The 10,224-nt window shown below is 56.3% G+C and overlaps 1 protein-coding gene across 2 annotated transcripts; it reads left to right on the plus strand.

The window, feature by feature from the left end:
- Positions 1-4,313: 4,313 nt before the first annotated feature.
- PLA2G3 (phospholipase A2 group III) lies at positions 4,314-10,211 on the plus strand. 2 transcript variants are annotated; one of them, XM_019795648.2, is made up of 7 exons: positions 4,314-4,968; positions 5,987-6,119; positions 6,364-6,498; positions 6,790-7,097; positions 7,733-7,926; positions 8,035-8,151; positions 8,791-10,211. In XM_019795648.2, exons 1-7 carry the CDS (start codon positions 4,455-4,457, stop codon positions 8,884-8,886), a joined length of 1,497 nt encoding a protein of 498 aa, XP_019651207.1. In that variant the 5' UTR covers positions 4,314-4,454; the 3' UTR covers positions 8,887-10,211. The 2 variants fall into 2 exon arrangements, with proteins under 2 accessions (XP_019651207.1, XP_002915601.2); XM_002915555.4 differs by having other exon boundaries at positions 7,797-7,926.
- Positions 10,212-10,224: the final 13 nt, after the last annotated feature.

The following is a 10,224-nucleotide window of genomic DNA, read 5'->3' on the forward strand; positions in this document are numbered from 1 at the left end:
CTGCTTTTCTTCATCTCGCAGCTGGGTAGGGTCATCAGATGTAGCAAATAAAAAATGCAAGACACCCAGTTAAGTTAGAATTTCAGATAATCAAAAAATAATTTCAATGTTGGGAACATACACTTCAACTAAAGATTATTCACTGAATTCTGAAATTGAAATGTAACTGGGCATCTCTATTTTATCTAGCAACCCTAACACTTGGGCTTGGTGAGAATATAAATGTCAAGTGTCATCTGAATAGGAGGGTTGTGATTCTTGCCCTCAGTGACATTCTGTCCCATGCCAGTTGTTTCTCAGTATTTATTCCCTCAGACCTGGGGCTGGGCTTCGTTTATGCCACATATGCTTGGGGCTGAACTCCTGCCTGGAAATCTTGTGAGGGATAGTCCTGTACTCAGATTCCTGCTCCTTAGCCCTGGGATCTCCTGGAAGAAGACTGCCTTCTGGACTTCCTCCCAGCTGTCAGACTCCATCTGCCATTGAGTTTCTTCTGACCTGCAGCGGGGCTGCCCCGGCCAAATGGGTGGAGAAATCCCCGGGGGCGGGGGCAGCATCAGCTGCGGTCCCTTTGGCATCTGCAGCACCACTGTCCTCGGGGGCAGTCCCCAACCAATGACTGGGCACAGCCAGGGCCCTGGTGTCTGCCTATTTCTGCCCAGCTTGGGCTCTTCTGTGGGCAAACTTTGCACCGAGCTCCCCACTGGCTGGCTGAGATCTGCTCAGAGTGGCACCGCCGTGTGATGCTTTTACCCAGCTCTCCTTCCCTTCTGCTCTCTCCCTGTACATGTCAGACTTGCAGCAGTCTGAAGGCTTTCCCTGCCCAATCCTGCTTCTTTCCCTCCCCTTTATCTTTCACAGGCGTTTCCCCACTACATCTCTTGCACTTCTAACTCCATCTTGGTGGTGGCTTCCTAGAGGACCCAACTGACACTCAGGCCCTGGCTTCCCTGGGCTGCCAAACTCTGTCCCAGCAGGGAATGCGTTCCTCGCCATCTCCTGACTTGAGCATGCTCTGTCCCTCCTCCCCTTCTCTCTCTGTTCTGGGCCTCCCCCTGTGCCTGGCAGTAGTAGAAACTCGATAACTATTTGTTTTCAAGTGAACGCAGTATGTTCTGGAGCTAGGCACTGCCCGCACCATTTTCCTGGCACAGAGAACAGCGGAGAGACCTCCAGATGGGGTAGGGAACACAAGTTCCAAGACTCCAGGCAGTGGGGAGGAAGTCCCTGAGATGGGGAGGTGGTAGGGGAGTCAAGAGTCTCCCAGGGTCACGGGAGGTCTTCCCCAAAGGCCAAGAAAAATCTGCCTGTCTTCTCCCCTGGTCTACTATGTATGTAACTCCTGGCAAGTTACTTCTCTTCTGGAACTTCACTCCATCCATCTTAACAATGGGATGAGAAGCCCTGCCCTGCCTGTCTCCCTAGGGAGGAGCAGAGGTTGTGAGCCTCAGATGAGGTCATGGGCTGGAAAGGGCAGGATACACTGGGTCCTGGGCCTGGGGTCAGGGTGTGGAGGAGGAGAACAGAGAGAAGGAAGGAAGGGAGAAGAATGAAGGGAGAGAAAGAGACAGAGACACACGCACAAACGAGGAAGCCATGAGACATAACGAGGGAAGGAATGAGAAAAAGAAGAGGATGGGAGCAGGGAAACAAGACAGTAAGAAACAAAAAGAGAGAAAAACAAAGAGGGGAAAAATTAAGAGAAAAACAGGAAAAAGAGGGGAAAAGTTTGGGGAGAGGATAGGGATACTCAGAGCCAGAAGAGCACAAGAAAAGAGATGGAGAGGGAGGGAGGGAGGGAGGGAGGGAAAGAGGCAGAGACAATAACGTGGGGCGGGGGGTGGCAAAAAGCCACACAGAGAGAGAAGAGAAAGAGAAAGGAAAGGAGAGAGAAAATAGGATGGAGAAGGAGGGATGGAGGAGAGAGAGAGAAAGAAATGAAGAGAATCAGAGCCAGAGAGGGAAAGAGACCAAGAGACAGAACGATGAGAGAGAAGCCCAAGGAGACAGTGCGATGAGGCCTGATGGACAGAGAGAGGGATAAATGATCAGATCCCATGGACCCCTGCCTCTCACCCTCCCTGGCACCCACTGTGCACCCTGTTCCACCCCAGATAGGTGGGGATCCAGAGGAAAGCCTCCGCTCCCCTTTTGTCTGCAGGGCCGGGCCTGTCTTGTCCTGCTGGTTTGGCTCCTGGGATCCTCTGTGCCAAGGCCTCTGAGGGGCACTCCAGTGAGTAACAGGGCTCCAAAGTCTATCCTGTAGGTTGACTGACGTGGTCACCGGGTGGAATCTGAAGGGAAGACCCAGTGACACCTTCCCTCAAGGCCTAGGCAGGCCCCAACCTGCCTTCCTTTGGGGCCCAGACAGGAAGAGACCTCAAAGGTCACTTCCATTGTTTTTTTCACTGTACAGAGAAGGAAACCAAGGCCCAGAGTGGGGCAGGGACTAGCCTGAAGTCATACAACCAGGTCATGGCCTAGCTGGGACTTGCTCTCGTGGATGCTATGGTCTGAAAATTTAGGGACTTGCTTTCTCCTGGCTAAATTGTTTCTTGCCCAGGGATGTCCTGAGGCTTTAGTGACAGTGTCTTGGATGCCAGCCACTGTGCAGAGTCTTCACCAACATCCCGTGAGTTGACTCCCGGGATTATGCCCATCATACAGATGAGGAGAGTGAGGCTCAGAGAAGTTAAGACTTCAAAGCCTGAGGTCACACAGTGCCGGGACCCAAGTTAGGGGTGTCTGAACTTGAAAGTTGGGTCCCCTGCTATAGGACCTCCCAGCCTTCCTGGGTGACTGGCTCTATAATATGGAAAAGAGGGCAGAGGTTGGTGGCCATTCCTACAACTGGGGAAAATTATCAGAACATGGTTTCCAAACAGTAGAGTTCTTTCCAGAGAGACACACCTTTGTTCAGTGGTGTCCCTACCTTTGGGAACCCCAGGTCTCCCTACCTCTCCTGCCACCACTCTCTCTACTCCACACCCCCTTTCCCAGCTTCTGGAAAGGAGTTTGGCTCCTGGGCTACTCCCACCCTCTTTCCCTTTTCATTGTCCCCAGCCATGACCTTCTGAGCCACAGGCCCAGGCTGGTTTTGAAGCACAGAGATGGGCCTGCATAGCTGGCCATCCCCCTTCTCCCTGCTGTGTACAGTGAGTTTCCCTTCCCCAGTTCTTCCTGTGGCTCCGCCTCACTTCGGCTCGCCCTCCTGGAAGAGACTAGGATGGAGATTGAGACGGATGTTGGGAGACCGGTAGGCTGACGAGCAGATGGACAGACAGACAGACAGATCACTGTCCCTGCCAGCCCTGACCTCCCAGCAAAGATTTCCAAGAGCTGTGCTGCCAGCCCCAAAGCCCTCCCTCACTGGAGCCTGTCACCTGAAGTTTCCTCACTCTCAATGATCCTCAGTTTCTTCATCTGCACTGCAGGTGTAAGCATCCCAGCTTCCCCGGGTGCTTGGTAGCTGGATGGTAGGTTAGCTTTGAGACACAGAAACACGTGCTGGTGCTAGACCTTCCCTGATGGAGGACCATTCCTGTTTCTTGGGGAACACATGATGCCTGCTGTGTCCCGCTGGTGGCTACAGTCCAAGGATGGAGATGGCTGCAGACTCAGCCCTCTGCCCAGCCCTCCATTCCTCTGGGGACTATAGTCCCTTCAAGTCCAGAGCCCTGCTCTCAAGGCCTGCTCGGGCTGCATCTCCACTATATATCAGACCAGGAGGGTTGCTGCTTGGCCAGGCCTGGGTCCTGGAATTCCAGGAAGTGGGGGGCTCTGGGGCGCTGTCCCCTGATTTATGCCGAGAGGCTTTCTTAGAACCAGCTCTCAGGTGGTGGCCAGGGGATGGATGCTCCCAGGTAGCCAGGGGATGGATGCTCCCTTTCCCAGAAGCCTCAGGAGCACCGGGGGGGGGGTGGCCACAGGGCCCTAGCCCTGCCCTCACCTCCTTCACCCAGGTCTGCCAGAGGCCATGGCCCGCTGCCAACTTTATGGAGGTGGGTGTGGCAGCCACCACTGGGGCAGGGGCCTGAGGACGAGTTCTGGGAGCTTCCTCTGAGCCCCTGAACCCTCTTCCCTCCCCAGGAAGATAGAGATCCCCTCCTGACCCCCTGCCCCAAAGCCCAAGGCTTTGGCTCCCACAGTCCCCATCCAGGCGGGGCTGGCAGCAGGTGACTGGATGAGAAAGGCATGGTGAATGTGGGCGTGGGCCCTGGCAAGTGCACTCCTTGGCCAATCAGCAGCCTGCCCAGCCGGTGGATTCAGTTACAAGCCCGAGATCACCCCATACTCCAGCCTCCTTCCTACTCCTCCCAAAGCTCCATTCATTGGCCCTGCTGCACCGGGTCTGCAGGGCACTGCTTCCGCTCAGTTGCTAAAACTGCTGCCTCGTGGGCTGCCAGGGGTAGGTGTCCTGGGGGCTTTGTCTGACTGGGCCGGCCTAGGACGGAATGGGGGTTCCGGCAGTGTTGTTAGGGATGCTGAGCCTCCTGGGAGTGGCTGTGGGGGGCTCCTCTGCCCTCCGCTGGGACAGCACCTCCTGCCACTTGGCCAGGCCCATCCCCGGCAGCCCCTTGGGGACCCTGAGCTTTCTGGGCAAGGATGCCCGAGGACTGGCCCTGTTCCACACCCACTGGGACGGGCACGGGAGGCTGCAAGCGTGTAGCTGGCAAGACGAGCCAGAGCTCATCGCAGCCTTCAGTGCCCTCTGTGCTGGTGAGGTCACCGGGAGCTCCTTCATCCACACCCCTGGACCCAAGCTGCAGAGAGCCCTGGCCACACTTCAGAGTCAGTGGGGGGCCTGCCGAGGGCCTGAAGAGGGTCCATTAGGGACCAGGGAGGAGCGAGCAGGACACCGTGGAGCACTCGGCAGCATAAGACACCAGCGGGTGAAGAGAGGCTGGACCATACCTGGCACGCTGTGGTGTGGAGTGGGGGATTCTGCTGGGAACTCCTCAGAGCTGGGTGAGCCATGGGATTGTGGACTGGGAGGGGGGTGGTGGTGAGGGACGTGCAGGCTTTTGCCCTAGCCCCCTACTCTCCTAGGCTGTGTGTTCTTGGGGGAGTGACTTAACCACTCTGGATTTCCATGTCCTTACCTGTAAAATGGGGGTGACCATAAGTCTTATCATGGGTTGCTTAATTTAGGTCATAGATGGGAAACATCCTAGTCAAACCTCAGAGTCCTCATTAATCACCATCCCTGGGAGGGGTTGGACTGGGGTAGGTCCAAGGTTGGCTGAGCCAAAAAGCCATTACCCAAGAGGAGGCTTTACGAGGCAGGGTGCCCAGGGGAGTGGATGCTGAGACCCAAAGGCCTGGGTTAGCAAATTCAGGCTGAACAAGTCACTTCGCATCTCTGAACCTTGGTTTCTTCACCGGTTCATGGAGGTGACATTTCCCTCACAGAGCTGCTGTGAACTGGGGTGTGGGACGTGCCAGGCAATTGGGAAATGCTCAGTGAAAGGCACTATTGCTCAGATGGTAACAGACTTGGATGACTTTTTTACACTCAGTACAGCTGCCTTTGTGCAGGCATGGCGGGCGGGGGGAAGGCTTCGGCACCTGAGTTGGAGCAGGTTGGCATCCTGGCAATGCTTCATCATGCCAGTGAGAAAGGTTGCACCCTGTCTGTTTGCCATTCCATTCCACACACATTCATAACTTTGGAGTTTTATTTGGGGCGTGAGCTTGGGAGCTCTGGAGGCTCACTTCACTTCCCCTGAGGAAGTCCCTTTCCTGGACAAGGGCTCCTGGGTGGGCTGCCTGGCATTTGGAGCTGCCCAATAAAAGCTGTGCCCAGTTGCTCTCTTCAAGCTTTGAAACTGAGAGTCCCACAGAGGGAGAGTGGCCTGAGGCCACCCAGGGCGTCTGTGTCAAGGCTGGGGCAAGAACAAGGTCCCTGCTCCCTGCACCAGGTAGGCACAGCCAGCATGTGGTGCCCGAGACCCTGCTCAGCTGGTGCCCCCTCTGCCTCCTGCAGGGGTCTTCCAAGGCCCTGATCTCTGCTGCCGGGAACACGACCGCTGCCCACAGACCATCACGCCCCTTCAGTACAACTATGGCATTCGAAACTACCGATTCCACACCATCTCCCACTGTGACTGTGATGCCAGGTTGGCAGTGGGCAGAGAGGGCTGGGGGCTCAGGGGCGGGGTAGTTCCTGGGTGCAGAGACTGGGATTCCAAAGAATGCTAAAGGATCTGCCAGCCAGACCCTACCGTGCAGGTGGGAAAGCTGAGCCCTTGGAGCACAGACTCTTGGATCCCAAGCACCTGCATGGTAGTGACTGGGTGGTCTTGGAGGAGGAGCCAGGTGGCCCTCTTTGGTCCAGGGACCTGAGTGCCAGCTCTCTGGCAGGTTCCAGCAATGCCTGCAGAACCAGCGGGACTCCATCTCGGACATCGTGGGCGTGGCCTTCTTCAATGTGCTGGAGATCCCCTGCTTCGTGCTGGAGAAGCAGAAGGCGTGTGTGGCGTGGTACTGGTGGGGAGGGTATGTGGCTGCCCCCTTCCATCCCCTTCCCAGCCAGAGGGGGGAGCCCAGGCTCCAAGCCCTGGGAGGGAGGCTTGTCTGTATGTCCGTCCTCCAGCAAATGTCTCATCCTCCCTGTGCCCTCCTCAGGACAGGGCCCAGGATGTAGACCTTCCCTGGGTGCTCCACACAGGCCAGTGGGACAAGGGATGGGACTGGCAGAGCCTTGGTCTCCATGGAGATGAACCTGGGGCTTCGGCGGGGGGTGGGGGGATTGTGAGTTACCAGTTGCCACCAATTGCTACCTTCCAGGTGTAGAACATATGGGTCCATACCCCTGGCCCGCCTCCAGTCCAGGACCCTCTACAATGCCTCCTGGAGCTCCCCGGCCACCCCCGTGACTCCCAGCCTCCACAGCCCAGCCCCCAGCAAGCCTCCACAGAAGCAGCGTCCTCAGAAGCGGCCGGCACAATGGGAAGGGTCTAAGCACCCCAACACAACCAACACCACAGCCCTCTGGGTCCCCATGGCCTCCACCAAACCTGATACGTCCCCCACAGCCTGGCTGGAGGTCACCCATCCAGGCCTCCAGGGGCCACAGAATGGCCTAAAACCTCACGGTGAGCTCAGAACCTAACTCTGGGGTTTCCTGATGTGGGAAGGAGTCCCTGCCTCTGTGCGGGGTTGAGGGGCCCTGTGTTGCTTCCTTTCCTGTTCCAAACTCCTCCTGGAGTGTCCCAACCTCTCCCATCAAGTCACGCTGCAGCTAGAAGGATTTTCATAAGCCCAAAACGTGACCATATCACTCCTCACTGAGACCCCACCATGGCTCCTCCTAACTCATGATGTCTGAACAGCCAGGGGCCCTCAGGTGCTGGTCCTGGAGACTCTACTCCCCAGTTGAAACTCCAGTCTTAGAAACCTCATTTGGTTCCTCAAAAGCAGCTGGCTCTCTCCCACCTCTGGGCCTTTGCGCATGCAGTGCCTTCTGCCCGGAGCACTCTTCCAGAGTCTTCTTCTCCTTGTCTCAGCTTAGGAGTCTCTTCCTCCAAAAAGACTTTCCTGACCATTCTGGGCTCTATGGTGGCTGTGTGTGTGTGTGTGTGTGTGTGTGTGTGAGAGAGAGAGAGAGAGAGAGAGAGAGAGAGAGAGAGAGAGAGACATGTGTAGCATTCTGAGGGCAGGAAGGATGTGAGACGGGGACACTGTGTGTGTGTGACTGAGCATGTGTGTCCATGTTTCCCCTAAATGGCAGTGGGCATCAGTGGGGCCTCGCTGGGGGACCGGGCTGCCCTCACCACCATGCGCCTCCAACCCAGATGCCCGCCGGGCTTGCCGCAGCTTCCGCCGCCTGGATCAATGCGAGCAGCAGATCGGGCCTCAGGAAACCAAGTTCCACCTGCTCAACAGCGCCCACGAGCCCCTCTTCCACTGCAACTGCACACGTCGGTGAGGCCTGCTTGGACCCTTGGGGGTGGGCAGCCTGCTGCCAGTCACTGAGAGGGGGTTCCTGGGTGGCCAGGCCCTGCCCTAGCCTGAGCCTGCCTCTGCCCTCAGTCTGGCACGCTTCCTGAGGCTCCACAGCCCACCCGTGGGCACCAACGTGCTTTGGGAGCTGCTGGGCATGACCTGCTTCAAGCTGGCCCCTCCACTGGACTGTGCTGGGGGCAAAGGGTAAGTGGCGGCAAGGCCAGGAGGGAGGGGGCATTTTCCCAAGGGGTGGGTTGCCTATTCTCCCTTTGTGTGCCAGGGCCAAGGGGCTGGGGAAAGGGGTTAAGGCACCTGAGTTCCATTGTCATCATCCCCCTACTCCTTGGTGCCCCAGATACAGCTCTGCAGTTGGCTCTTATGGGTCCATGTTGACTCTGTCACTTCCTATGTGACCTAGCAAGTTCAGTCACCTCTCCATGCCTCCATTTTCTTATTTGTAAAAAGCTTGTAGAAACCAAGGAAATGGTATGTGTGACAAACGTAGCCCAAGGCCTGCCTGGCACATAGGAAAATGTTTGCTTAACTCTTACTCCTAACCTAAAATCTCATTTCAGTTCTGATTCCCAGAGCAAGCCCCTTGTGACCTTCCCTATTTCAGGGGTGAGGAAACCGAGGCCAGATTGGCTCACGTCTCTGCAGCCGGCTGGTGGCAGAACTGGGGCCTCTGGGTGCCAACCCAGGTTTCTTCTGCCACCCTTCAAAGTGTACCCATCCCTCCCCGGCCCCACCCCTGCTTCTCTCTAGGCTCAGTTCCCCAGTCTGCAGAGTAGGGTGGGGTCCTTGGCAGCTGTGATCGCCTGCCCCACTCTTCTCTACCCACAGCTGTTCCAGAGACCCAAGGGCCATCAAGGTGGCAACCCGGCACTTGCGGCTACTTCAAAAGAGGCGACGCCAGCTCTGGGGTGTGGGCACAGGTGAGGGGCAGGTGTGGCCTTCGGATCACCCAAGAGCCCCCACGTCATTCTATGACCGCTGCCTGCAGCTCACCCAGGCAGCCCAGAGACCCAATGGGCGACAGAAATCCTAGAACCAATGATCTCAGTTCCAGCTTTCCTGGGCACCAGACTGGACCCTGCCCCTAGCTCTGCTAGGCCCCGGGAGGTCTTGTCTTCCTCTCCGTGTGTTAGACTGAAGCATGGCTCAGGCCCCTGCGGACAGCCAGGATGAGGCTGAAATGCTGGACCACGTCTGCTGCTGTGCTGAGTGATCATGAGCTGGTGACACAACCCCTCTGTGCTTGGATGTGGTGGTCGGGAGGCTCATTCTGATACCCTGGCCTTGGGCCTTGTCAGGTGGGAATAGGGAAAGGGTAATTTATTATAGCAGTCTCAGGAGGTACTCGGAGAAGGTACGTGTATCTCCAAGTTGCAAAATTAACACATATTTCAAAAACCTGTCCAGAGGAGCCCCACACACCTATTTGCTGAGGCCTGAGGCAGCAGGTGGGGAACGGAATGTCACAGAAGAGTGTGTCTGAATCCAGGCAAGGGGAGGGTGGCTAGCGGGGGCTTCCCAACTCTTTTCCCTGGCGGATCCCTTCTCAACAGCTGCTGTTCCCTTCCTCACCCAGCCTGGCCCACTAAACCTAAATTCAAATCTCCTCTGTGTCCTTGAATGAGGGACCTCCCCCACCCTGAGCCTTAGTAACTCTTCTGAAAAAGGGGCAGTGTAATCAGGACCTACCTCCTAGGATTGTTGAGGATTAAGTAAACCAATATATGGACAGTGCTCAGCACCTAGTAGATGTTCCCTCCCTGTAGCATATAGCCAAACTGTGGTTAGGTGTCTGATTCTGAGAGGGTCACCTCCTAGAGGCCTCAGTTTGCCCACCTGTGAAATAGGTCTAAGAATTGCACTGAACTCAACACCACAACTCAGGGTTGCGGTGCAGATTAAAAGAGATGGCATGCGTAATGTATACAGCTGGTGCCTGGTAATTGTCAGATCTATCATCCTCTTGCCTCTTTAGTCCCTTCCTCTGAATACCCCCACTCCAGGCTGTTAACAAGTTAGGAAGGAGTCAGGAGTGATGCTGGAGAATTTAATTTCTAATGCATGACCTCCAGGATTGCACTCCCCCCCCATCTCAGATGGGGGCCGATAGGGCTTTGCTGATTGTCACAGTTGAGGTGCTAGGACTGAGTTTGGGGGACCCCAGTTGGCCACCCCTGGCCGACAGAGTGGCAGGCGCAGATAAAGCTGGAGCTGCAGCAAGAGGGACACAGGTGGGTTTGCAGGAGATTGGAGCACAGTGGG

This window comes from Ailuropoda melanoleuca, chromosome 12, assembly GCF_002007445.2.
Source record: "Ailuropoda melanoleuca isolate Jingjing chromosome 12, ASM200744v2, whole genome shotgun sequence".
NCBI classification, from domain to species: domain Eukaryota; kingdom Metazoa; phylum Chordata; class Mammalia; order Carnivora; family Ursidae; genus Ailuropoda; species Ailuropoda melanoleuca.

What these genes read in the sequence shown, in the direction of transcription:
- PLA2G3 (XM_002915555.4), top strand. Translation starts at nt 4,455, where the DNA reads ATGGGGGTTCCGGCAGTGTTGTTAGGGATGCTGAGCCTCCTGGGAGTG. An exon ending in TGGGAACTCCTCAGAGCTGG is followed by an intron (nt 4,969 to 5,986) that starts GTGAGCCATGGG and finishes TGCCTCCTGCAG; the next exon opens with GGGTCTTCCAAGGCCCTGAT. An exon ending in CACTGTGACTGTGATGCCAG is followed by an intron (nt 6,120 to 6,363) that starts GTTGGCAGTGGG and finishes GCTCTCTGGCAG; the next exon opens with GTTCCAGCAATGCCTGCAGA.